The 26,639-nt window shown below is 36.1% G+C and overlaps 2 protein-coding genes across 12 annotated transcripts in view; one reads left to right on the top strand and one right to left on the bottom strand.

The window, feature by feature from the left end:
- The window catches only part of CLCN3 (chloride voltage-gated channel 3), a 214,988-nt gene that overhangs the window by 67,421 nt on the left and 120,928 nt on the right, over nt 1–26,639 (bottom strand). The window lies entirely within an intron of this gene.
- The window catches only part of NEK1 (NIMA related kinase 1), a 43,856-nt gene that overhangs the window by 7,785 nt on the left and 9,432 nt on the right, over nt 1–26,639 (top strand). For 3 of the 11 annotated variants that reach the window (XR_008973492.1, XM_057419225.1, XM_057419224.1), the window contains exons 8-31: nt 616–670; nt 1,887–2,087; nt 3,300–3,360; nt 4,503–4,660; nt 6,464–6,517; nt 6,755–6,814; nt 6,961–7,008; nt 7,101–7,175; nt 9,035–9,213; nt 9,296–9,427; nt 12,545–12,647; nt 14,686–14,769; nt 15,330–15,413; nt 17,488–17,565; nt 18,650–18,745; nt 19,645–19,818; nt 19,989–20,054; nt 20,144–20,375; nt 21,393–21,545; nt 22,207–22,392; nt 22,973–23,093; nt 23,303–23,385; nt 24,294–24,511; nt 26,258–26,412. Coding sequence is in view for 10 of the 11 variants with exons in the window: in XM_057419225.1 (XP_057275208.1) it covers nt 616–670; nt 1,887–2,087; nt 3,300–3,360; nt 4,503–4,660; nt 6,464–6,517; nt 6,755–6,814; nt 6,961–7,008; nt 7,101–7,175; nt 9,035–9,213; nt 9,296–9,427; nt 12,545–12,647; nt 14,686–14,769; nt 15,330–15,413; nt 17,488–17,565; nt 18,650–18,745; nt 19,645–19,818; nt 19,989–20,054; nt 20,144–20,375; nt 21,393–21,545; nt 22,207–22,392; nt 22,973–23,093; nt 23,303–23,385; nt 24,294–24,511; nt 26,258–26,412 (2,856 nt within the window). In the remaining variant the exon portion in view is untranslated. The remainder of the gene's footprint in view (nt 1–615; nt 671–1,886; nt 2,088–3,299; nt 3,361–4,502; nt 4,661–6,463; nt 6,518–6,754; nt 6,815–6,960; nt 7,009–7,100; nt 7,176–9,034; nt 9,214–9,295; nt 9,428–12,544; nt 12,648–14,685; nt 14,770–15,329; nt 15,414–17,487; nt 17,566–18,649; nt 18,746–19,644; nt 19,819–19,988; nt 20,055–20,143; nt 20,376–21,392; nt 21,546–22,206; nt 22,393–22,972; nt 23,094–23,302; nt 23,386–24,293; nt 24,512–26,257; nt 26,413–26,639) is intronic. The other 8 variants (XM_057419226.1, XM_057419227.1, XM_057419231.1 and 5 more) reach the window with 8 other exon arrangements.

The following is a 26,639-nucleotide window of genomic DNA, read 5'->3' as shown; positions in this document are numbered from 1 at the left end:
GGTAACAAAGTCATACTGATTCCTTGCTTATGTTTGCTGTCCTGGCAGTAGGCTATATCTGGTAACAGTGTCCCTTACATTTTAATGTAATTAAAATGGTCATTATCAAGTTAGCCTTACACTCTACTAAGTTGCTGCATCTATTGCTGTGAGTGAATTAGACTAATTTCAGTTGGTTTCTTAAGAGATACAAATTACAGTTCCTTGCCCCTTTTATTTCTTCATGGGATTTATTATCCAATTGCATTCTAACCAAATTCTGTAATCCTGTAATGAGTGAGGATAAAGTAAGTCAGTGTTAAACAGTAAATTGACTTTGAGAATTGCATTTGCTGAATTAGGTGGTGAGTTTTGTTTGGGTTTTTCATTTAATTCAGATGAAAAGGCCTAAGTGAAATCTGAAGCCAGAATATCCTCAGCTGGTTTTCAGTTGGCCTTATTTTTGGTGGTTGAATTCTTTTTTTGTTTGGGGGATGGAAGATGTATGTACAGAGGAGATTTTGCGTACTCAAAATGCAACTTTTTCCGTTTCAAAGATAGACTTCCCAGATGTAAGTTGCTTGGCAGTATTATACCCACAACTAATTCTTGGGATACATTCTCTTCTTGATTTAGTGATATCTGGGCCCTTGGTTGCGTTCTCTATGAAATGTGCACACTTAAACATGCGGTGAGTAGAAACTTCTTGATTTCAAACAGAATATTTTTTTCCTGATATTATGCAAATGTATGTCAGTTAATGAAAGCCTTTTGTGGTGGCTGTTTAAAATAACCTTCAGCATTTCTATCTCCTCTTCCTATACTGACCAGCATTTTCCATCTCTGTTTTGGTTTACACTGATCTGTTCAGAAATCTTAGCATTGTATATTTTGTTCACGATTGTAGGTTTTTAATGAACTGTATTAGCTGAGTAAGTTGTTTGGTATTGTAATAAGTGATACTGTGGATGGTGTTCCTTTCTTTTAAGAAAGTTGACATTTTCATTGAAAATCTGAATTTGGACTGTCAGCTTTTGTGCAGGTGGATTAATGCATTTCTGTTTAGAACAGAACTATTTCTTAGACAATATCCCAAGCTCGGAGGGTTGGCTTTTGTTTGGTTTTCATTTCGTTTTCCTCTGTGTATGTGTTGTTTTGAAGACTGTATCTTTATCATACATTTTCCAGTTAGGAAGAAAAGGAAAAAAAATATTTTTTTTTTAATGTTTTGTTTCAGGTTTTTTTTGGGAAGGGTATTTTTATTAAAAGAAAAAAGATTATAATGACATGAAAATCAGGAGGGATTTAATGTCTAACTTACATAATTTCTTATTGCTTGCTCTTTTCTGTGGCAGCAATGCTAACAGTGTTTCCTTTCTGTGAGTTGATGGCTGTAGGTTGTTTTTTGTGAGCTGGGTGATACGCACTGTTTTTATTGTCACTAAAAATTGAAATGGTGTGCTCTGTTTGGATTCCTTTGGGTTTTACACTGAATGAATGTTAATGCTCTACATTCTTTCATTTGAAACGTGGCTTCTAAAAAGGTCAGAAGGCATGTGATGGTTGAAAGTTTTTTGGGAGAGGAGATCAAGCAGAGAATGATACAATTATTGTATTCTTAATTACATATCATTGTCAGTCTAGATCTGAAGGGAAATATTTATTTGTTAGCAAAAAGTATATCTCAGTGGCATATCTATTATGATGTATTTTGAATTGGAATACTTGGCAGCAAGTTATTTTCAACTGCTGATATAAACTGTACATAGCCTTCAAAATTTGTTTTGGCATATTGAGGCAAACATACCTTTTCGGTTTTGTTTTCCTCATCATCTTTATATACAGGCTTGCGTTTGGACAGACAGTAAGTAAAATGCAGTCACTGTTTTCTTTCTTGCATGATACAGTTTGAAGCTGGTAACATGAAGAACTTGGTACTGAAGATAATATCTGGACCTTTTCCTCCTGTTTCTACGCATTATTCCTATGACCTACGTAATTTGCTCTCACAGTTATTTAAAAGGAATCCTAGGAACAGACCATCAGTAAACTCCATATTGGAGAAAAATTTTATAGCCAAACGGGTTGAAAAATTTCTCACACCACAGGTATGGAATTAGTTTTAATTCTAGTTTTGCTAAAGGCATCATAGGACTTCTCTTTATTCTAATATTAACATACAACATAAGAAATTGGAGTAATGGTATTCCCAAGAGCTTTTATAGGGATGCTTTAGGTTGAGGAAAGAGTTTTACTATAAACTGTAAAGAAAAATCTTAAATTATTTAAGTATGTAGACAGAGAAACAGCAAGGAGGAAATGAATGCAAAAGCAGACCTCACTGAGCATAAAGGATTCTAATGGATTCTAACTCAAAACTAAAGTGATTTCACAAAATGGCCATATATAGTTGGATCAGTAAGAAATTTCACAGGTCTGCTACATGTTGCGGAAAGCATCAACTTTGTTTTACTCTAAACCTTCCTCCTTATATTCAGTCATACCACACTTATAATGGTATTATCATTTGCTGTCCTTGTATGTTTCTCTGCAAAATCACATGTGGCATTCTAGACCTGTCACATTGCATCTCAGTCATCTTTTTATAGGTTGTTTGTTATTTTACTGCATCTTTTCAACACTTTTAATTATGTTTGAGCCTTTTTCATTTCTGCTTGAGAAATGAAACTCTTGAGAATGATACTCTTGAGGTATTGCGTTCAGAACTGCCTACAGTATTTGAGATGATGGCCTGTTAATGTTTGGTCTTTGTCTAGACTTCAAGTAAGGCTGTTTTCCACACTTTATTATGCTGTTTCGATATGCCTGATAGCATGCCCTATCTGTTGTTCTTGGATATCTCTATAGACAACTTCCCATCTTGAAAAGGATAGAGAAACTTATAAACTGCAAACATTTTTAAAGGACTGCTTTTTGACACAAGCTAACTGAGAAATTGAACTTTGGCAACTATACAGAAATCTAAAATGTACTATGCATAAAGCTATGTTGATACATTAACTTTCTTCTAGATTCTTAGCTAGCTCATAAATGAGGTAACACACCACCCAGAAGTCAGACTAAATCAGTTCTTCAATTATTTGGGTAAATGCACCAAAACTGTTTGAAAACACTGAATCCAGCTTCCTATTCATGTTTGTGATACTAAATTGAATACATAAGGTTGAGTATTCATTTAAAATTAAGATACAGTAAATGCTATTAGATGCTTACTGGGAATGGCAGATTTCTCTGAAAATGTGTTTTTCTTATCTTCAGCCATAAGTACTGCTGGCTAACAACTTCAGTTCTTTGTTTAGCTTATTGCAGAAGAATTCAATCACAAAATCTTCCAGAAGTTTGCCCAACATGCTGCACCAGGTAAGTAAGTGTATAAAGTGCTTTTGCTTTCAGCACTGGCAAGACAGTGTATGTGGTTTTGTTTTTACTTGTGGTTTTGGTGTGTTCTTATACCTGATCCTAGAAGTTTCAGGAAGAAAGAGAGAGAAGCAATTTACCTCCCTCCCTTGGGGAGCTGGGTGTATGTAGGGTACAAATGATAACTATGGTCCTGTACTGTTATAGTTGAGCTTTTTCCTCTTGCAGTATGCTATGCTTCCAGAGTTTAAGGGGACAGTGAAGACTACGAATACATAAAAAAATTTATGTCTTGCTATTGAGCATTTTTTCCACTTAGTAATGAGAAATGGGTGATGAGAAATACCATTTCCTCTAAAAAGGTGAGAGGTTTTGTTAGAGATTCCTGGATTAAGCCCTGACTTCAGACCAAAGCAGTAGAATTTCTGCTACTGGTAGGAAATTAGATAGCGGTTTGTTTTGTCAATATAGTTTTACCTTGCTTCATTTTCCTGCATTAGTTTACTCTACTTTTCCTGGATTTTTTCCACTTTTTTTTATTTTATTTCCTCATAATTACTTGAAGCTGTGGCAAGTGCTTTGGTGTCTTTTAACAACGTTCTTTGTTTCACTGCTGTCATTACATTCTGTAGTAAGAGAGCCCTGCTAACACAGAATCAAATCCACAATATTGGCATATTTTCAGGAACTCTACAGGGAAAACTTTATCCCTGAAAGCCACTGAAGCTCTTCCAGAACTCATCTTCTGCTGACATTAGTGTTGTAGTCTAGTGTTGTTAGTGGTGGGGAGCCTGTCCTTCCATTCTATTAGGAAAACTTTTCCCTGTGTCCATGACAACTGTATGATAGAGCATGGAAGCTGAAATAAACTTCAGTTCTCCAGTTTGAAGTATTGAGAGTGAAAGGCTCAGGGATTGTGTTTTGCTGTTATCAAGCATGAAAGTAAGCTGTTTTGGACAACTGGGTGTATTGCACTTTGCATCAGCTGATGTGAATGAAATGTTAGCAGTTTGCACTTTTTCCTCAGCTTTGCTGTTCCAAGACCTTGGGAAAGGGAAATATGGTACACTGGCTAGCCTGGATTGCTGTAAAAGAGAGTTGGATTTTTTGTTTGTTGTTTTATTTTGTTTTTTTTTTCATTTTAGCTAAAAGGCCAGCTCAAGAACAAATACTGGCTTCAGTTGCACCGGCTCAGAAGATTACCAAACCTGCTGCAAAATATGGAGTGCCTTTAGTGATGAGGAAGCCTTGTGATGTACCTAAAAAGCCTAATGATAAGAAGCCATTGGCTAAATCTAGACAGGTAAGAAGCTAAATTACTTAAACTGTTTTGCTCATACCTTATTTAAATGATATGAAAATATTATGTATTCCTTTTTAAAATGTATTTTATGTGGGGACATGCATCTGCAGAAGAAGTAGTAGTCGTTCAAATGCTTGGTTTGCTTTATTACTGAGGTTTTTGTTGGTTGGTTTTGTTTAGTTGGTTTTAATAGAATAATTTTCGTATACTGCTGCCTTAGCTTTGGGTTTTAATTCCACTGCTGAATTAGATGTGCTTTGCATCTTTTCATTTCCTTTGTTGGTGTTGACCACTCCAAGAAATGTGGAAAGTCTTGTCAGGTATACCAAGGTCATTGGATAAGAATATTTGCATTTTCAAAAAAACAGAAAACTTTTTTTAGTCATTTTCAGCCAGACAAATTGTGTAATTGGAAGAGGAGTTTCCCAGATTTAATTTCATAAGCTAATGAGAAATAGTCTTCTGTATACCTTCATATGGTATTTTCAATCTTTCTTGCTGTAGTTTTCTCTGTGGTACTTATTATATAAAACTCTTCTTTCCTCCTTCTCCCCATGGCACTTCAAGCAACATAATACGAAGATCACTGTGCATCTGTCAAATTTGACAGGTGGATAGAAAATTTGAGTTATAAATTACCCTTGAGGTTCACAAATTATTGGAGGTATAGGCAAAAGCTTATTGATCAGCAAGCTTTATTGGCTTGTAATACACAATTTGAAAAAGCAAGAAGGGAACAGAATTCTTGTGTGTGTTTATGAGACTGAGGTTTTATGTTTTAAGGCTTGATTGTGCAACTGTCTCCTAGTCTGCTGCGCTTTATAATCAGTATCACTAGCCAACAGTGATCTAGCTTGCACAGAGACTCAAAGCGGCAGGATAGAGACTGAGGAAATATCCTCTTGCTGCATCTAAGAAGTCAGTAGTGCTGCAATTTTAAGACCTAGTGTGTGTGGATGGTACCTAGTGACAAGGGATAAGATGCAGGATAGAAATAATGGCTATGGTGTGATAAATTTTCTTCTCTTTGCTATTGTTCTAGAGTAGTTTGAGCTTGCAGCTCTCAACTGGCTTTTCAGAGGAGCATGTATTAATCATCTCCTGTATTTAGTGATATTAAATTGTTGTAGTTGAACTATGTTGACTTAAGTCTCTAAAGGCTTCTGTCTTCTGAAATATTTAAAGTACTCATTTGATAGGATTTTAGGTTGCCAGGAGAAAATATTATGAAACTTTTCATGTTTCTGTGTCGGGGAAAAAAAAAAAAAGGGTTATAATATTAACTATCACTGTTTTGAGAAGATTAGAATAAACAGCATGGTTTATTATGTATAGCTGCTTCTTTGTGTAAGGTATTTAATAGTGGCTGAATTCTCGTCTTCCATAACTAATGAGAACATTGATTAGAGTTACACAAGTGGAAGAGCCTAATGATAATGTAATAAATCTGTTCTTTAAATAAGAGAATCTTAAAGTCTAGAGACCTTCAAAGACTTATAATGGGAAAACATTGTCATGCAGAATGGTATTGGTGGAGAAGAAAAATTAAGACAAAACAGTGTTAAAAATTACTGCCTTCAGCTTTTGAGGCGTAGCTTTTAGTAGAGGATGAGCAAGTACAAAAGCGTTTACTTCTATATCCTAACAGTTCTTTTCATTTAAAACCTCCTGAGTAATTATTTTAAACCACATTTTGGACATACTAAGTTGTGGGTTTAAGATGCAATTTTATTTTTTCTGATGACAGTTTTTCTTGCATTCTGGCATCATGCTGTCTAATTTGAAGTTTCACCTTTTATTCAGGCTTTTGCAATGAAGAAAATGAATCCAGGAGAAGAAAGGAGGAAAATGTTTGAGGTATCATGAAATTATCTGTTAATTTTCAAACTAAGCAAAAGCTAAGTCCACAGCAAGAATGACAAAGTAAAACCTTCAAACCTTTCCTCCTTATCTATCTTTTCCAAACATTATGTAACTGTACTTTTCTTAATCTTCATGGACATATACCAGCAGTTGGAGCACTAACCTATCTTGATAGAGATTTCACAGATCATAGCTCAGTAATAAATACCAAATTATATGCTTATTTTTCAGGAACCTTCAAAAAAGAAAAAGTTAGAATTGCCTGAAAAAGAAAAGCGCCAGAGAGATCAGGTAGACAATATTCTTGAAACTTTCTTTTTCCACCCATAGTAATTTTAATGAAATACCTTGTGGTGTGGTGTGTTATCTGTTGTGTAAGAATATGGAGTAGTTCAATTTCCCAGTTACTAAAAATGTTTAATCCTTACACATTGCAGATCAGTTTACTGAAGGCAGATGAAATGAGAAGATCAGAAAAAGAAAGGGTAAAAAATGTTTAAAATGTGTTAATAGTGAAGTTCAATTTTTACCTAGTGATTCCTTGAATTTTGTTTTCCTGTATTGTTTTCTTCTTCAGATGGAACGAATAAACAGAGCCAGGGAACAAGGATGGAGGAATGTGCTTGGTTCAGGTGGAAGTGGTGATGTTAAGGTTGGCAGCAGATGCAGAAATGTGGTGTAGTCTGATCCCCCACCTTTGGTTATCTGGCATGGTCTTCTCTTTTCAGAAAGATCTGCTCTTGGAGGTCAACTCTTGGGTCTGCCCATTATTAATCTGTGGATAATTTAAGAGAAACTGTATAACAAGATTCTCTTCCCTGGCTTTTTGGAGATAATGTGCAATTTTCATTTCAAATACTTACTAAATTTATGAATCTCTTACCTTTCTGTCAGTAATGGTTTTCATTCACCACTTTCTTTTGTCCACTTCTGCTTTTGCTACTTTTCCTGTGCTGAATCTGTGCATGAATAGCTTTTTTCACATTCAAGTTTGCTCTTGAATTTTTTTGTTGAAATCTTTTTCCAGGTTCTCATCTTATGATAATGGGCCTCTTCTCCAGTATTAAACACCTGCTTCTAAGCATTCTTTGTTATTTAGCAACACAAGTTGATGGGGGGGGTGTGCTGAGGGTGAGATGTGTTTTCTGAAAGCAGTGAACTCTTTAGCTGTTCACTTACTACATAATGTAGATAATGTACATCTGACTCCTATGACGGTTTCTTTTGTTGCCTGTTCGTGTATGTCATAGTTTCATGGGAACGTAACTGTTCTGTCTCCCGAAGTTAGTTGAACATAAAGATCTGAGTACTTTCATCAGACAGAGCCAGTGCAGGAATTGCAAGTATTGCTGTGTAAATCTGTCTGACAATAGAAAAAGGATTAAAACACAGCTTTTTGTTGTGGTGGTAGGGAGCCTTACAAAAATAGTTGGCCTTCGCAGGTTTAGTAGGGCTTTTGTAAAAAATCTCTGAGCAATAGAGTCAACGTGAATAGATGTTTTATTTTCTGTTCGTTGCACAAGAATATGAAGATTACATTGATCACATTTCAGTAGTTGCTTATTAAATATATTATTTCAAAATAGACATCATCTTTAGATGTGTACAACACATCACATAATAAAGCATAGTTAAAAGCAGACTTAAGCGTACCAGACTTTAAAGACTACCAGGTACTGACTTAATGGAAAAGTCAAAACCTGTCATTTGGTTCCTATGCCATCCTTCTCTTTTTCAGGATAAAACTGTCAGGCACCGATACAAGCTTCCATACAACACAAGTAGATGAGCATTGTCACATTTGGATGAGAGTTATGCATGTTCCTGAAAACAGTTGTATGTCTATTATATGTATCATAGAGAGCTATTGATGGGTGTTGAGCAACTGAAACTCAGAACGTGAGCTAGATTCCACTCTCAAGTATAATCTGTTCAGGAACTTCTAAGTAGGCAATTGTAAACCTGTCGCATGTGCACTCACATGCTTGAATTTATTTAAAATACTTTAGAACACACTGGAAGGAACATTGACGCTATTGTTCAAACAGATTCCATAGATTCACTACCATGGGCTATTTGACCACTTCCTTCTGGTGTAAAGGAAACAATTTTATGCATGTGCTGACAACCTTAACCTTATTTTGCCAGTTTCACATTTTCTGCATCCATCCTTGGCTACTACTCTACACAGCTGCTTGCAACATGTTTTTTATTATTTTCACATGAATATTCTGTAGGAATTCTAATTCTTTGAGCATGACAGATAATTTGCATGAAACATCTTAATTCTGGTGATAAAACCAAATTACAGGTTGGTAATGATGGTGATCCTCAGGTAAATCTGCACTTAATGCCACTTGCCAACTGTGCTTAACTGTTTCCAACTTTATGGAAAAAATGGGGTTTTGTTGCAGAACTTGTTAATGTTTTTATTCTGCCGATGAATTGAAAGTTGGAAGGGCTTGTTAAAACCAGTATTTGAGATTTCCACCCTACCCTTTTGATTTCCAGGCACCATATTATGGCGGTGGAGGTGGTGTTGGTCCGTCTCCTGTGTCTTCCAGAGGACAGTATGAACACTATCACGCTATTTTTGATCAGCTGCAACAACAACACGAAAACATTAGAGTAGCTGAAGTGAGGGAAGCCAAATTGAGGGCGAGACTACAAGGCCGGGAAGTTTTTGAGAGGTATGGCTACATTCCATTGGAAGTTGCATGTGGTCTGCTTCAGATGAAAGTAATGAAAGTTGCTGTACGTATTTATCTACAGAGGAATTCCACCTGGAATACGTCCAGGAGTTCCTAAGGGGCCTGCAGGTCATCACCATTTACCTGATGCTGGTGCAGTTAGGAAAAAAATGAAAAGATTGAAGGAGGTGTCTAAACAAGCCAATGCAAACAGGTTGGACTGTGATAATCCATATGTCCCTATGTGTTAGATTCTTGTTCTGTGTCTTGTTTCATTTAGTCGGACATGTTTCAAAATTACTTTTAGCCATTGGTACTGTGCTGTCTGTTTGTGTGTTAGTCCCCTGCAGACTACAGTTCTTCTAGAACCAATGGAAACCTTGGCTTCCTCAGTAATGGAAAAAGTAGATTACTATAAACTGTAACTAAGCTGGATCTCAGCCAGAATTCTTGGCCTAATGCAGTTGCACATAACATCATAAGCCTCCTCCTTTGCTTTTTTCATAGTTCCACTTTTTGTGTTACCTGCTAAGATGCTTCCATCTCATGCTAACTGCCTTCTCTGCATCTAAGTGTTTGACTGTCTAGCACAGAAGAGTGTCTAGAATGCTCGTGGAATTCTTAGGTACTGCTTATTTATCAGTAGAAAACTCCTAAGAGTTTTCCTCATTGAGATGCGAATGTAAAGTGTTAGAGTGGGGTGCAGCTTCCAATTTGGTGATGCTTCTTCTTTGTAGTTACTATAAACTGAGTATTTTATATATAAAAGGGTAGCAAATGAGCACTGGGTTGGTTTTGTTTTGTTTTTTTTAATTATTTCATTTTTTTAAGTAGCTTCTTCAAAATTTCTTTGGCCTTCTCCGAATCTATTAATAATTGCCCAAAGAACTGTGTCTGCACTTGTGATCAGTAAATGGGAAAATATATTTTTTTCTAGAAGTTTAATTCATGAGTGTTACTAACTTTCTTAGAGGGGCAAATTTTCTCATGCATTATTTAAACTTCTGAAAATCCAATGATGTATGCTATGTAGGAAGAAATAGATGGAGATAATATTAAGAAAAGGAAGTGGCCAAAGAAAATGTTTATTCTTCTAAACTAATTTTATTCAGTTTTATGTTTTAATATGATATATTTTGCCTTTGTAGATATTTTTCTATTTTAAAATTTATGGCAATAACACATTTAACACCAGTGCTACAGTTTTGCAAGCTACAAGGTATATTTTGGTTTTTCTAGTCATTTGGGCTCTTGTGAGCTAATTAAAATTCTTCCTGGTAAAACCCAGTACTGGAAGGTGTATTTTATCAGCTGATGTAAATGCCTATTTCCATCCTGCTCTATTTATTCTCAGTGCTTGGCGCAAAGTGCCGCAATTTTATTTTTTATTTTTTCTTCTATTTATAAACTGGATTACGTTTAGTCTTAAATTGAGGTGCTGTTTCTTAGCATTCAAAATGTGGTATTTGTACTTTATCATTATCTAGAAGCCATTTCATTCTTACAGCTACATTAGTAGTACTTCCCTCCTGCATTTTATTCTTTCAGCTAGAGATGAAATATGAAGATAAGCATTCAGGGTGTTTAGCTCACAGAATATAAATAACTGCAACTTTGTTAAGGTGAAGTAATTTAGAGTGTATGTTAAAGAAGTGGAGAAATCCTCAAGTTTCAATCTTTCTGCTGTAGAGCTATGTATATTCAACATCAGCAATCTTAAAAAAAATGTGTCTCGGACAGAAATGCAGCCCAGAAGAAATCTACTCGAAATGTTTTAGCAAAACAAGTCACTCAGCTTCAGAGTAGAGAAAACCATTTTCATAAAATTTAGTTGAAATAAGTTTTTCCTGTGAATTTGGTTTGAGAGAAATAGGTTTGGGTAGTTTTGCTTTGGACGCACCTCTCCTGAAACTGTAAGCTAAACTTCAGCTATTATGATGTGGATTCAGGCAGATTTCAGCATTCAACAGTTGAGTTCATATGCAGTTAGAGTAAAAATCTTGTGGTGAGTCAAATACAAAGATTATCAAGTGTTTGTTTCTTTACCAGTACCACCACAGGGATCATCTTGCCTTTTTGGAGGAGCTACAGTGTTTGTTCTATTTCATCAAAGTAGTTTTATCTCTATCTACCTCTTAATGAATTGAAGCATATGAAGACATTTCATTTCCTTGTTGCTTGGGAGAGTGATGAGGGCAGAGAAAAAACAAGATGCAAGGATATCTAATTAGTGTGCTAATTCATTAATGAATTACTAGCAATAGCTCCTTTTTTCCAAAACAATTCTTTCTTTAACTGTCTCAGCCTGATAGGTTATTGTTATCAGTTTATTCCAATTTCTTCCTGCCTGTTACTGGACTCCTTCAGTCAAACAGGGCTGGGGGAACTTTGGAAAGAGGATTGCCTCATCATTCTGCCTCATCATTCTGCCATCTGTTATAATATTTTACACAATTTCAGTGTTGTTTGTTTGGGATTTTTTTGTTGCTTTTTGTTTTGGTTTTGTTGTTTTTGTTTTTTTTTTTAAATTTATGTACAAGAAAGCTTTCTCAGAGTTCACTTGTAACCAAATTGTCAGAAACTGCTTCATCTACAGAACAATCCTATGTGTGTACTAGGAGACTTGCCAGATGCTCAGTTACAGTAACTTGAACATAGCCTTCTTGTCTAGCCAAGCAGGTCCTTGACCTGGGGTGGAACATGTATAAAAAGCCATCTTGTTCTAGTTCGTTCTAAGGTTGGAAAATTCCTTCACCATATCTTTAAAAAGAAACAAAAATCCCTCCAAGTTACACACACGCACACCCCCAAGGAGTTGCTTGAACACTCTGAGAATACTAGTGATGTACTAATTATTTAAGTGCTAGAAGCCTTAGTCCAAACATAGGTCAGTCTTGAGAGACTTCTGTAGTATTGACCTTACTGATTGGTTCATGTGATGAATTCTTGCTCGTTGATGAAGGAAACCTGGAAGAAGTAAGTCTTTTTTTCACAAATGATGACAACAATGAAACAAGCTGAGACATTTTCAGAAATAATCACACTGAGATTGTGGTTTGGCTTTTGTTTTGGGCTTGATGACCAGGGTCTAGAAGGATAACATGATGTTGTTTGTTTGTTAAAATTGTTCTTCTAACTTATTTGAGCCTATTTTCCTCCATTTTGTGGAAGTCTGACTTGTATCTTGGCTGATGAAAGGCATTTTTTGAAGATGCCTTACTTATAGAAAGTTACTCTTTTTTTGTGTGTGTCCTAGTTAGAATAAATGCAGGTGGGGGTTGAGTCTTGTATTTCATAGCCTTTCATCTTGCTATGTGTTGTAATTACTCAGGCATAAAGGATGGATAGCTGCAGATAGAGCAAAGCAAGTTGAAGAATTCTGGCAACGAAAGAGAGAAGCCATGGAAAACAAAGCTCGAGCTGAGGGACATATGGTATGGAATCTGGTCTTTCTATATGTATTACTGTTTCAGCATGCTCTATGAATCTTTGAAGTAGCATAATAACTATAAAATGCTGACTAAATAGTTTCTTTAAGTATTAAATATAAAATAATGGGAGGTAAGTTTTTTTGCATTGTTACTGATTTTATTAAAATGTTACTGTGCAGTACATTTCTTATTACTGTAAACTTACTAAGAAAGGAAATTACTTTGGGTTTGCATGTGTCTAACTTGATATTGTGAATTTTAGAAAGTCATTTACTTTTTTTTCTGTTCATAGCTTTAAAGTTTTGATTAAAATTAAACTTCATGTATCATTCAGTAGCTTGAACCTAAAATGAATTTTGATTAAACTGATGCATTAGTGTGTTCTACAAAAACCTTCTGTTAATTAAGAAGGTATAAAGACACACATCTTTATCAAGGTTGATATTTCTAAAACCCGTACTCTTTAGAGATTAGCTAGTGGACAGTGTCACAAAATGTTCTTTTCTCTTGTGCTTGCAATTCTAAATTCAGTATTCCTTTAGGAAGTTTGTTTTGCAGAAAAAATATCTTGGAAATGACTCATTCGCACTAGGACTTTGTGTGGTTTAACTGGGTGTTTTGTTAATGTAGAGAGTTCTGCTTTTTGAGTGCTTCTCCACACTGTTCTTATAGAATGCAGTAGCAATACCACTGTTAGTCGCTGAAATTAAACTGACAATGCTGGCGGCATTCCAGTGAGATGAGACCAACCTCAGATGTATAGTAGTATCTTCTGAGTTATATCTGAGTATCGGATCATGATTTACAGCCACGTATTTGTTTCAGGGATTATTTCACTTACAGTAAGCAATTCTTAGGTACTTTGATTCACTGCTTTGATGGTGAAACATTCTGATAATAGTATAGATGTTGCAGAGAACGAATCTTCCACTTCAAAACTGGTTCTGTTGGGTTTTTTTTAAACTTCCAACACCAGTAAATTTGAAAAAATAATTCTTTTAAAGACTGCCTTGTTAGGTGAGTCCTTAGTAGTACCTGCTTCCATTTTGTTCTTGACTTTGTTGGCATGAATATGAATGTACAACATCGATTAATGCAATATACTCAAGTATTCACGTTAATGTTTCTTGTGTTTCTCCAATATATCCAACTGAGCCCACATGTTTTAGTTTTACCTGGCTGCTGTAATAAAACGGGGAGCTTACTGACCAGTTGTAAATTCCAGATGTTTGACACAGCTGGTAGCCAGGGTTCCAAATTCATGTACTGTCATTTGCCATTGATAGAATGAAGTTGCTAAGAACTTCTGCTATTTGTGCAGGAAAATGGTTTGACTAGTTGGCAGTAGTTTCATGTAGGGATGGGCCTATTGCCCAGACAGTGATGATCTGACAGGAGAAATTAGTAGTAATCATCAATTAATATGCAGCTCTTTGTTGTAAAAAGACATTTAAGCCAAATAACTTGCACTGAGCTACCCTGCTTCTGTTGAATATAGTTACTATCAATTTTAATTTTCAATTGGCAGTCTAAAGTTTGACTCAGTTGAGTTAATGATACTTTCAGTCATCTATTCTTGAGACAGCTGGTGATTTAATTTGCTATTCACTGTAGCTGTGTGGCATTGCAGGACATGGAGTCTTGGTATTTGAAAACTTTTAATATAGGCAGATGAGTAAAAGTTTACAATCTACAGAAAGAAAATCAGTTCCAAAAAAAACCCCAAAATCTTCCAGTTTCTTTCTTTTTAAGAGCAGTGATATAAATCTCCATCAGTTTGATGAAAATACCTAAACCAACTTGAATGCTAAAATGAAGTTGACCTCAGCAGTGCTAGTTAGCTTTTGTAAAACTCAGGAACATGCATTAAAAATAAAAAGTAAACCCAAATACTTTCTAAAAAGGTGAATATGGGAAATACTGCTTTCCATCTTGTATGATTTGATCGATTTGGTTTCTTATAAGTGAACAGTTGTTGGATAAAGCAGGTAGTTTTACTGCTCCAGCCACCTTAAATTTGATACCATTAAATGGCAAACAGGGTACACTGCAAAACGTGGCAGATATCTATGGAGGCAGGCCTTTTTCTGCAAGAGGAAGGAAATCCAGAAACAAGGAGGAAGAGGTATGCTTGCCGCATGTTTGCCACTTTGCTCATCACACAGATAGCACTGTTTTGACCTTGACTGTGCCTAGTTTCCCTGCATGGTTCCATCTGTGTAACAAAATAAAAGGACTTAATAAATCCCTAGGAAATACTTTACCATTGAAGTTCTAGAGTTCAGGTGTGTTTGTGTTGGTGTGTTTTGGGGTTTTCATTTTTTTTGATACATCAAGTTGTCTACATCAGTCTGTCTCAGAAAGCTTCTTGAATGTGCGTACATAAAGATATGACTTGGTATATCTTAACCCTGTTGTGATAAATATAACCATTCTTAGCCTTCAATGATAGAAAATGAAATTACAGCTTCAAATTGGGAAACATAAGTTCCAGTTTTCTTTATTTTCATTAGATGAGGGTTTTTCCAGAGATTATTAAATGCTAATAGGGTGAGGGTAATAGTGTGGGGTTGGGTTTTATCCATCCATCTTGGTTTTTTTTTGTGGAATTTTATGTATTTTTAAGTTAACCATACTAGGGACAGTTTCAGTGTAATTGAAACTTAATTCCATTTTTTCCCTTAGGAGTATTTGGCAAGATTAAGACAGATTCGGCTACAAAATTTTAATGAACGTCAACAGATTAGAGCAAAACTTCGTGGAGAAAAGGTTTGTTTTGAAAAATAATCTTAAATACTTATGGAAGGTGGCTGTGGGATGTATTCTTTTACTTCTGAAGGAAGACTTTTCTCATCAGCAGTTTGAGATGTATAGACATATATTTTTGACATTTGATTCTGTTCCACACTTCCGTCTCTTCTTGCAGAATATGCAAAATCTGTTTGTTATTTCAGTGATGGGGGTACAACTTCAGTGCTTGTAAACTAACAGTGTTTTAAAACCAAGACAACAGAAGGCTACATCTGAATTTTACACTTAAATTTCTCATCAAACCAGCACATTTATATTTATTTGCTTTTAGTTAAAGGAACTTCTTTAGAATTCACTTTTTGACAATGCTCACACAGAACGCGTATGAAACGATTATTTTCATGTATTCTGTAGCTGGTGTATTGAAGTTGGACACTGCTGGCATGGGCTCAGTTTAATTAATAGACTTTTATCAAACCTCACTCTTCTGAAGTATGTTCGTAATAAAATCAAAATAATATTTTCACAAAGTACATTCAGAACAAGCACTACTTAAGGTGTCAAATGAATAATCCAGGGCAAACTTGGAAGCAATCCATTTACTTGTTTAAAAAGGTTTCATTTGAGGGCCAATCTGCATAGTAAATACAGTCCAGAGTTTGTTTCCATCTTTTCATTAAATTGCTATATGATCTTGTACTCCTGTTTGTTCTTCCCCTTCCCATCTGTTCGTCTTCATATTGAGTGTTTGATTTCCTCAAGTGATTACCTGTTTGTATATGCACATTCTACTTTGTGATTTCAAATAAGAGAAATGTTCCTGCCCTGCTTTCCCCTTGCACCTTTAAGCACCCATATGTATCTTATGCATAGTAAGTAGACACAGAATGCAAGAGCATGCCCAGTACTATCCTGTTTCTTTGGATCACTGTCCCAACTAAACAGAGTTCTGCCTTGCTATAGGTTCTGGAGGGTTTTCTAATGCTAGAATAATCTGGGGGTTTTGTGTATTACTGACTTTTTGTGTATGTATCTCACCGATGAGATGCAAGAGAGTCAAACTCAATCCTTTGATTGAGGTGCAAAAATTCTTCAGTTTATCAAGGAGGAACCCATGTCCCTTTAAATGTAAAAGGAATGATTGGGAGCAAGAGTCACGTAAGTTTCTACCTGAGAAGACTGTATAAACTTCATAAGATAGCCTAGTGGCTAAGTCTGTCATGGGACCAACATGGGCTGTTCTCCTAAGTTTGTCTTATGGAGCATGAGAAAAATCAAGGTGTTGCGAGTCTATGAAATTACTGTAGAGGCTGTGAAGTTTATCACTAGTACTGACTCACATAAAATGCTAAACTGATGCACCATAAACCCATGCTTAATCTTAATTTCCCTCTAAAGAGGCCTTCTAAATAGTTTTTATTTTAAATAAAAGGTATGCACAAGTTGGTCATGAGCAATAAAAACCTGTCAGAACCTCTGTGTAGCTCTGTCGGTCTGTCCTGTAAGTAGGAATATGCAGAAGCCGTGGAAAGAAATAAGAGAGATTGAAAACAGAGATTTCAGAGGTAGATCTTATATAGTCTTGTTACCGTATTCCTCCCTCACCCATGCCACCTTCTTTGGAGCACATACAGTGGAAGAAGCTGGAATTCCAAACCATCAGACTTTCTTGTACACCTTATCTGCAGGAAGAAGCTGGAATTCCAAAGCATCAGACTTTCTTGTACACCTTATCTTCAGGGCATGCAACAGTAATGAGGGGTGCCAGGTGAGAGCCCAGCATTGTTAGGTCGTTTCCTTTGCAACATTAGGCACATTACTTTATTCCTGGCTTGTAAAAGCTTCGTATTTTTTTAAAACTAGCACCCCAACCCACACCCCATCAGAACTAACCAAATAAATTAAAAACTCCCACAAATCTCAAAAGACGAAGTTCTGTCCAAGTAGACATTCCATTTGGGTGAGGAGTTACCTTGTGAAATCATGACCTGTGTTTGTCAAAGTCAGTCTAAATGATCTAAGTAGACGCTTAATCACTCAGCTTTTAAACACAGGAATTGGTGATAATTCTCTGAGGACTCTTACTTTGTAGAATGAAGCTGCCAGTTCTGATGGACAAGAGTCAAGCGAGGAAGCAGAACTGAAACGCAAAAAGATAGAAGTACAGAAGGTATTTGTGGGGCGGGAGGAGATAGAACTTGCTGTTTTCAAATGTGTTTTCTATCTCATGAAGTTTCTTACATTTTATTTTGCTATGAGTAGTATTGTAGTTTGTTCATACATCTGCTACAAGAGGTTTTTATTTTAGCTATATCAAGGTAACAACTCTTTTTTTATCTCAGTAATTTTAAAATATGTTGTGATACAGTATAGCAAGTTTATGGATTTTTTTCCTTAAGCTTAAGGAATAAATATCTGCCTTTAAGATTTATCTCTAGGTTAGCTGCAGTCCTAAAGGCAATTTCGTATGGCTTTTATAGAGAGGTTTGATACTGAAAGGCAAAGTAAAATGTACCTTAAATAACAACTGTATTTGATTTAAAAGAGTAAAGGAAGGCAAAACTGCTAACATGTGCTGGCATAGGCTACATGTGGTTTGGAACGTGAGCTGTATACCCCTGTGGTGAAGTATATTTAAAGCAAAGGTGTTTCACAGAAATTCTATGTTTGATTGGAACTTTGTTTCCTGTGGTGTTCTTACATCAGTAACTATCTCTACCATACAATCCATAGCAAGTATTAATCTATTCTATGATTATTTTTTTTCCACCCCATCATCTTTAAAGTGCGATGTAAAAACCAGCTAACCTTATGCCTAACCTTAAAACTATAGGTGAAAAGGTAACTGAAGCTTTTTGTGTTTATATTGAGTAAGTTTGTGAAGTTTAAGCTGAATATTTAATATTTTGTGATTAATGCATTTGGCTTCAAAACAAATTTTGTGTAGAGGTTCTAATTTTACATTACTGTTTTTAAGATTAGTATGTACACTAAAAGTAAAACCATGCAAATCAGGAACTGTAAGTAAATTTTGAGGAACTGCCATTATCTTCAACATAAAAGATCAGTTGTTACACTTGTGTGGCGAGTTCAGTTGTCGGTGGAGTCCTCTCTTCACAATCTCTGCAGTAATAAGAGAGAAAGTACGATGGAGTAATCCAAGAATGTGTCTCTTTTTGGAATGTTCCATGGAATGGGGTACTAAAGCTTTTATGATTTCAAGTTGGTTGGTTTTGCTTGTTTGTTTACTATAGGCCCAAACAAAAGCTCGAGCTGCAGTTCTGAAAGAGCAGTTAGAGTGGAAGAGAAAGGAAGCATATGAAAGAGAGAAAAGAGCCTGGGAAGAACATGTAAGAAAATAAATCTGTTATATAGTTATATAAGTCTAAGTATGTAGTGCTATATCTTCGTATAACTAAAATCCTATCCTGTGGTTTTTTCATGCTTACATAATTGTGTTTTTCCTCTGAAACTGAGAGAGCATTTGTCAATCAGAATTCCCCCATTAGAAGCCTAATCTTAAGTATACTTGAATGAAGAATTTGGTTCAAGAATTTAAGAACATCAAACCTCAGAATCATTAGGATCACCTTAAATGTTTTATTAATGATCTGTAGGTTAGCAAAGTGTACTCCATCATATGATCATAGAATCAACCAGGTTGGAAAAGACCTTTTAAGATCATCAAATCCAACTGTTACCCCAAGACTGCCAAGTCCACCATTAAACCATATCATTAAGGGCCTCATTCACACATTTTTTTTTGAACACTTCTGGGAATGGTAATCCCACTGCTTCCCTGGGCAGCCTGTTCCAATACTTCATCACCCTTTCAAGGGAAGAAATTTTTCCTAACATCCAGTCTAAACCTACCCTTGTACAGCTTGAGGCTGTTACCTCTTGTCCTATCACAGTTTTACTTGGGAGGATAAGATACCAGCCACCTCCTCACTCCGTTCTCCTTTCGGGTAGCTATAGAGAGTGATAAGGTCCTCCCAGTCTCTTTTTGTGTCTGTGTACTGTGGAGTGACAAGTCCAACTAGCTATGTGTCACTACAAAAAGCAGTAGGTGAAGTTGTTAAAATTGAAAAAGTTCACATGTGCAGTTAGCAGGTGTCTTTTGTATGAAAACATGGCATTATCGTCCTTTTCTAAAGCTTACATGAGTATATTTGATCATTCTGTGTTTAACGTGCAAATTCTTGAAGTTAATTTGTTGATTTTTTTTATTTTTTTTTTATCCATACAGCTGATAGCAAAAGGAGTAAAGAATCCTAATGTGCCTTTTCATGTGGGAGCTGCAGAACACAGTCCTGTGCATGGACTACAAGAGCCTGAACCAGCTGTTCCTAAACCACAACTTCCAGCAAAGCCCAGTACACCAGTCATCTCCATGACTTCTGCTTTGAAGGAAGTTGGTGTGGTAGGTACTTTTGCTAAGAGGGTAAAATTAATATAAAGAATTGATTTGAGAAAAAAAAAAAAAGGTTTCTTAGAGGTAATTTTTCATTATTTAAGTCTATTAATATTTTCAAGATTATTTTTTTATGACATACTCTTTTAATTTTTATTTTATGCTGCTTGAATTTAAAGGATGAAAATGCAACTGCTATCCAGGAAGTTGAGGAGGAAACAAAAAAGGCAGGTTTTGCAATTCAGGTATGTTGAATTGCATTCAGTTTCATTTATTTTTCTTTTCCTTTAAGAAAGGTACTATTTTAAGTGATATATATTGGCCCTTATTTCAGAATAAACGTGAAATACTGAGAAGATTAAATCAAAATCTTAAAGCTCAAGAAGATGAGAAAGATAAAAAGGAGTGTCAGAATATCTCTGAGTCAGCTGGGTCTGAAGATGGAAAGGAGCAAGAAGATGACCAGCCAATTCTAGGAGATCGCAAAAAATGGAAATCTGGAGCATCTGAATTGGTAGTTCCTCTAGCTCAGTTAACAATGGAAGATTCACTCTCTGGAACAGATCGTAAGTACTTTTGTTTGCCACCATGATATTAGTAAATCATTTTACTATGTGTAGCATCTGTTTTATATAAAGCAAGTACTCTTACCTTGTTAGCACTCGTATGTCATCTGCCCCTAAGAAATGAGTGGTTATGTATTCCCTTGGATATGGAGTAAGGGACAGGCTGAGTAATTAAATGGCTTGCAGGAGATTCAGCAATAATTTCCTAATTTCAACAGTTATCTAATTAAATGCATGTTTACTTTCTTTGAACTTTCTGTAAGTGACATTTAAATGGGCACTAATTTAACAGAAGCACTGCAGATACATGAAAGTTTCTTACAATAAAAGCTGAGGGTTTCCTCAGTTTATATCTGTTACTTCTGTTGTGCCCCTAGCTTTTTTCTTCTTTTAAATCAAGCCTGTCTTTTCCAATTTTCTGCATTCTCTGACCTTTTGGGGGGAAGACTTTTTTTCCTGGGTTTAGTGTGTCATATTAAGGGTCTGTTTCACATTGTAGAAATAAAAATCATTAAGAATGTGACAAGCTTACTTCATAGCATAATAGTTTTACACAGGATGTTGAAAGATCAAGAAGCTTCTTTTGCCCTGTTCTTTGTTGCTTTATATACTCTGTTTTCCTTGAAGGGAGAAATAACAGAAACAAACGTCAAAAGGTTAGCAGGGTGAAAAACTTTCTAGTTTCCCATTTCAGGTAAAGTTAAGACCACCTCATGCCAGATTTAAACAGGTTGGGTTTTTTTCATTTAGTTTTCTTTTGGAGCACTTGAATTGCTGAAAAGATCTCCTGCTGCTATTAAGTTGCAGATGTTAATACTCCTACTATTAAATGGAATTGGCAGAAAAAAACTGTAGACTTACGAGCACAGCCTTTAGGCTGTCTGACATGGTTTGAGGTGACATGAGTTCTGACTTTGTAGGTTTTAGTTTTGTGGAGGTTGTTTGTTTATGATATAGAAAGTGAATAGAAGTTTCTCATTTCTAAATATTTCTGTATTTGTGTTTGTGTCCCAACAGGTCAAACTCTGGGGGAAGTAATTAGGTTAGATATTGGTGAACCCCACAGAAAAATGTGGGGCAAAAGCCCTACTGATTCAGTCCTGAAGATCCTAGGACAAGCAGAGTCACAGCTGCAAACTGACTTACTTGAGGAGCTAGATGTAGTAAGCGGTAAGCACAGCTAGTAATTATCTGCACAGCAAGTGTAGGGAGTGCCAGATTGACACTTAGTCTACTGAGAACAATTTTGAAGTTATAAAAGCATATTCTGTCCTCTCTCTAGCTTTCCACTTCTGGATGTTGCCTCAGTTCTAAATGTCAGCACAAAGTGATACTGGAAGACACCAAAATATTTCAAACTCAGTGAAATGCTAAGAAACTAAGAAGGATGTGCTTAAAGGGAAGGATTTTCATTTTGTTGAAAAGCCCTGGAATTTGCTTATTGATAGAAACAACCCTGCTTTTTAAAAGGATATTATCAACTGAATATTGGATTAGATAGGTCCTATAATCTTCTTGTTAGCATGTGACTTACCATATAATCGGATGATTTTTTTTTTTTTTCTGGTCAATTCTTGCCTTTTTTTTTCCTTTCCAAGGGCAAAAGGACTTAAGCTTATTTCAAGTATAAACTTGTACTAATGATAGTGCAGCAAGTAAAAAGCAAATTTTAATATTTCTAGCTTTTCATAATAGTTACAATAAAAGCATGCAGACTATTCTGTTCTCCTTTAAAGCAACCAAAATTCTCAACTTTCCTTGTATCCACATTGTAGTTTATTATCAAACTGTGTCAAAGCACTGTTTAAATAATAGAATAATTTTGTGTTAGGTACTGCTGAACTTCTTGAAGGAGGTCATCAGTCCTCATCGGAGCAGAAGGAAGAGAAAGCTTTTCCTGCTGTTGGAGCTCAGTCTTCAGTACCGGTTGGTGTCACAGAGTCTGACATGACTGTACCGGAAGAATCTCAAAATGCTGGAGCTACTCAGGTGCAGAACAAACCTATTATGCTGGATGGTAAGTAATTTCATTAGTAATTCTAATTACAGACTGTTTTCTAGTTCAGTGGAGGAAGTAATGATCCTGTATACTTTTATGTCTTCCCATAAGTAATGTGCAGGTCTTCATTAACACCTTCTAGGTAGGACCGAGTGCTTTCTGTGCCTATGTTGTAATTTGATTCACTAACATATTTTGTAAATTTCCAGAAACCTTTTTTGTGTGCTTATAGAAAACTCTAGAACACAAGTGGAATTCTGAAGTGCTTCATATTTTTTTGTTGGTGGGGAGGGGAGGATTTTGTTTGTTTCTCCCCATCAGTTGTGCTGGAATCTTTTCCCCTGTATGACATCCTGTGCTGACATCTAGGGGAATGTTAATGAAGTTTTTAGAAGACAGAGTTTGTTGGAGCTTTAAGACGCCCTTCTTATATAAGGAAAAAACTTTTATCTCCAGGGTTACAAAACTTCAGTTTTCTGCAAAATACAGAAAATTATTAAAGCTGAAGGTTTTAAGTGTAATCTTAAAATGTATATTCTCTCCTGTCCTTTTGTTTGGTTGTAATTCATTTTTAATGAGGTATATGACTTAATTTTAGAGCCTGATGATTTGGAAGCAGAGATGTTGGAAGAAACGGAAGACAAAAAGCACCAGAGTAAGGAGAGCAAAAAATTTCCCATCACTGTTAATGAAGTGTGGGTAAAAGAGAAAGAGGATAAGTAAGTGCTCTCTTCTTCTGATCCCCCTCCCTCCAGTTCAAACAACTAGCTTTAACTGAGTAGGATTTACATGCATCAGTTAAAATGTTATGCTTAGTAAAGCTTCACTCTTGTCTGGCATGTTAGTTTTACTGCCCTTGGTGACTTTTTCAGTGGACTAATGACTATTTTTACATGGTGTTTCCCACGGATGTGGTATTTTATAATAGGGGACCACATGACAGAAGAAATGAGGCAGCTTCTGAGAAACTAGCGCTTGACAAGGTGCAACCACCAAAAGAAGCTCAAAAAGGTCAGTTGAAGTCTCTTCTTTATCATAGCTGGCAGCGTGGAGTACTTGAGCCATCCCTTCTCATTTCCTCACTCATCCCAAAAGAGCAGGTTTTCTACTTTCATTTTTCTTTTTTAGTTCTTACTTCTAAAAAGCAGATTTCTGATAGATTAGGAAGACAAATGGTGGATGTTATTTTTGCTGCTTTAGGAGGAAACGTAACAAAGCTACACTGTGCATCAATGAACAGGACAGTGGCCCACACTGAGACTTGAAAGTGAATGTCAAGTTTCTGAATGTTAACATCCTTTTAAAATGACTATTTAAAATGTTATGAAATCTGATTATTTACTTAACACTGTTGCTTTGTTTATCAGTCATAGCAAATTAATATTGAGCTGCAGCTTGGATAAGAAAAGGTTTAAGCAGCTGCTAATGATAATCTCTTATCTTTATTGCATAGAAGAATTGCTTGCTCTTAGAGGTCTTTAACTTCAGAAGGTCTGCATACAGAAAGTGCATTGGCAATATTGTGAAGTATCAGTGATACTATTGCATCTATTTATGGGTGGCTTAAGCAAACTGGGGTGTTTTCAGTGTTTGGGCAAATTATGTTGAGGTAACTTTGAAGAAATCTAGTATAAGGCAAAAAGCAACATGAAAATGGATGACACCATAACTTCAGGCATGGACTGGATAAGTGAGAAACTAGAAGGCTTGAGAAGACAAGAGGCTATAGCTGAATGCTGTATATTCCCAAGAAGTTAAAATGGGAGGAGATTTTAATACTTTTACAGTGCTATCTATTTTCCCCTTTAATTATACAACAGAAGTTTAGTTAGTTTTATACACTTTAGTTACCTTTTACTTAAGAGTTTGGGGGTTTTAATCTATTTAGATTTGTAATAGACTTCTTTTTACCACATCAGAAACTTGTTCCAGTGATTCTCTGCAACCAGAACCCTTATTCCAGAGGGTAATACAGCCCACAGCTGTACCAACAGACTCGCCAGTTCTGTCAGCTCAGTCTTCACAGGAAGAGCCTTTTGTACCTCGTTCACATTCCATATCACCAGCAAAAAATAAAGGCAAAAGTTCATTGTTGATTGGACTTTCTACAGGGCTTTTTGATGCAAATGACCCAAAGGCAAGTTTAAAAAAACTAAATACTTGTTTTTCTGTAGTAATGTTATTCTAATTTATTTCTGAGACCAGAACAGATGGCATAACTGTTTCAGCAGGTGCTTGTGTTTGTCTACCTATGTCTGCCCTGCAGTAGGACTGCTGTGTTCATTTTTATCAGCAGGACTTGAACAGCAGTGAGAGACTCCAGTTTCACCATTTGGCATTCTGCGTCCAGGTGTTCGTGGAGGAATGCCACCACTTCTCTGAGACATAACTGAGGGAGTTCATGAGGAATTTCCTAACTTTCTGCTTTCTCCCTTTTGTGCAGTTTTTAAGACTTAAGCTGCCTTGTCATCATAAACATCCACACTGAACAGATCAGCAGAGGTATCTTATAATTTCTTGCAACCAGGTGATTGCGTTTTTTCCTACAGGATTTAATCAACCAGCACAGGTTCTGGCTGTGAAGCAGGAAAACTGAAGAAGAGGGAATGGAACCAACTGCTTCTTGAAGTTGTTTCCTGATCAGCTACATAGGGTTGAGTGGCAGCTCACAGTCTATGAAATGAGCATAGGATGGTGGAATGTGGTTTTGATATGAATTTAAAATGTTTGAAGGACAGTTACGGAAGTAGTAGATGAAGCAGACTTCTTAAGTTACGTGCAATACTTGCCTGGGTTCTAAAGTGGAAAGTGCATAAAAGAGCAGCTGCTTTTTGGAGAACCAGTGGTGGCAAGGACTGTCTGGAAAACTGCACAGCTGTGTTGTGATCAGTCAATATGTAGTAAAGGATTTCCTGGATGGTGGAATGCTGGATAAAGAAGAATGTTTCTTCTTTCGACTCCTAGCCTTTTTGTGAGTGCATGAAAGCTGCACTATTGATGATTGAATATTGAATAGTACCTGTTGGTTGATGCATAGCTAGGAAGCATAATATCAGGGATATTGCTGCTTACATGTGTGGGGAAAATACGGCTTATTGACAAGCTTGCATCTGTTCTCATAGATCCATATAGTCACCTAAATGGATTTTTTTACTCTAATTTTGATTCCTCAAGAGTTAGTCTGTCATTAATTTCCCTAGTTCATGAAGCTGTTTATCAGGCAATTAGACAATGATTACAGAAAAGCCAGCTTGTGAGCAGGGGGAAGATGAACATTCTTTGTACCCTTACAGATTTAGAAAGTAGTGGATATGCTTTATAATGAAGTGCTTAAGTGTATCAGTATGAACTGCTTCAGTATGAATCATAGAATCAGACAATGAATCGTACAATAGTTAGGTTTGGAAAGGACCTTAAGATCATCTAGTTCCAGCCCCCCTGGAGAAATACTAAAACGTAATTAAAAAATATTCCTTTCTTTGCTACTTAAAATGGTCCTAAGCTATAAGTGATTGGCACATATACATTGTACAAAATTTAATATATAGATACATTATTTAGCTAATGCAATGTTCTTTTTCTTTTGATAGCCGTCAAGGTAATGAATAAATCTGCACAAACCCAGGATCTGTATGTCAGTTCTGGTGTCCTTAAAGCTTTTCAATCACTGTAACCTGTAGAGGCAGAAGGAATACTTTTCTTCTAGCTGAGAGGCAAAATGCAAGATGTCAGATTTTCAACAGCTAGAGTATCTGTGCTGGACACATTGTTAGTTTGAAATTGATCTACAAAAGAAAAAGGACAAAGTCTCATGTTCAAGTATTTTGTAACCTCAGGCTGTCTTTAGTATTGCTACCAAGCAGGTTCTCTGTTGCCTTTGCAGCTGTTGAGAACATGTTCGCTCCCAGATCTTTACAAGCTGTACAGAACCTTAGTCGATGTTCCCAGTGTAGCAGATGTGCGGCATCACCATAATCTTGAAATAGATGATACGGAAGATGAGCAAGCCAAAGAAGGACCCTCTGATTCTGAGGATATGTGAGTGCATCAAGTTTATCAAGTATTTCTACAGGCATCTTAGATCCAGAAAATTTTTAGTTAGACACTAATGATTACACACAGTATGCCAGCGTGGGGATTTTACCTGAAATTTTTAAATCCTGTATTGAGGCACCATTTACTTTGAGTCCTGTTCTAGAGAACTGAGAAGCTAACGGGATGTACTGCTTCCAATAGCTGTCTGGATTATGCTCCAGATTCCATCC

Source organism: Pezoporus wallicus, unplaced genomic scaffold (genome assembly GCF_028554395.1).
Source record: "Pezoporus wallicus isolate ANWC-B61680 ecotype Strahan unplaced genomic scaffold, APGP_CSIRO_Pwel_v1 contig_2384, whole genome shotgun sequence".
NCBI lineage: Eukaryota > Metazoa > Chordata > Aves > Psittaciformes > Psittacidae > Pezoporus > Pezoporus wallicus.
Note: the sequence above shows the minus strand (reverse complement) of the source record. Positions and strands in the feature narration are given on the sequence as shown.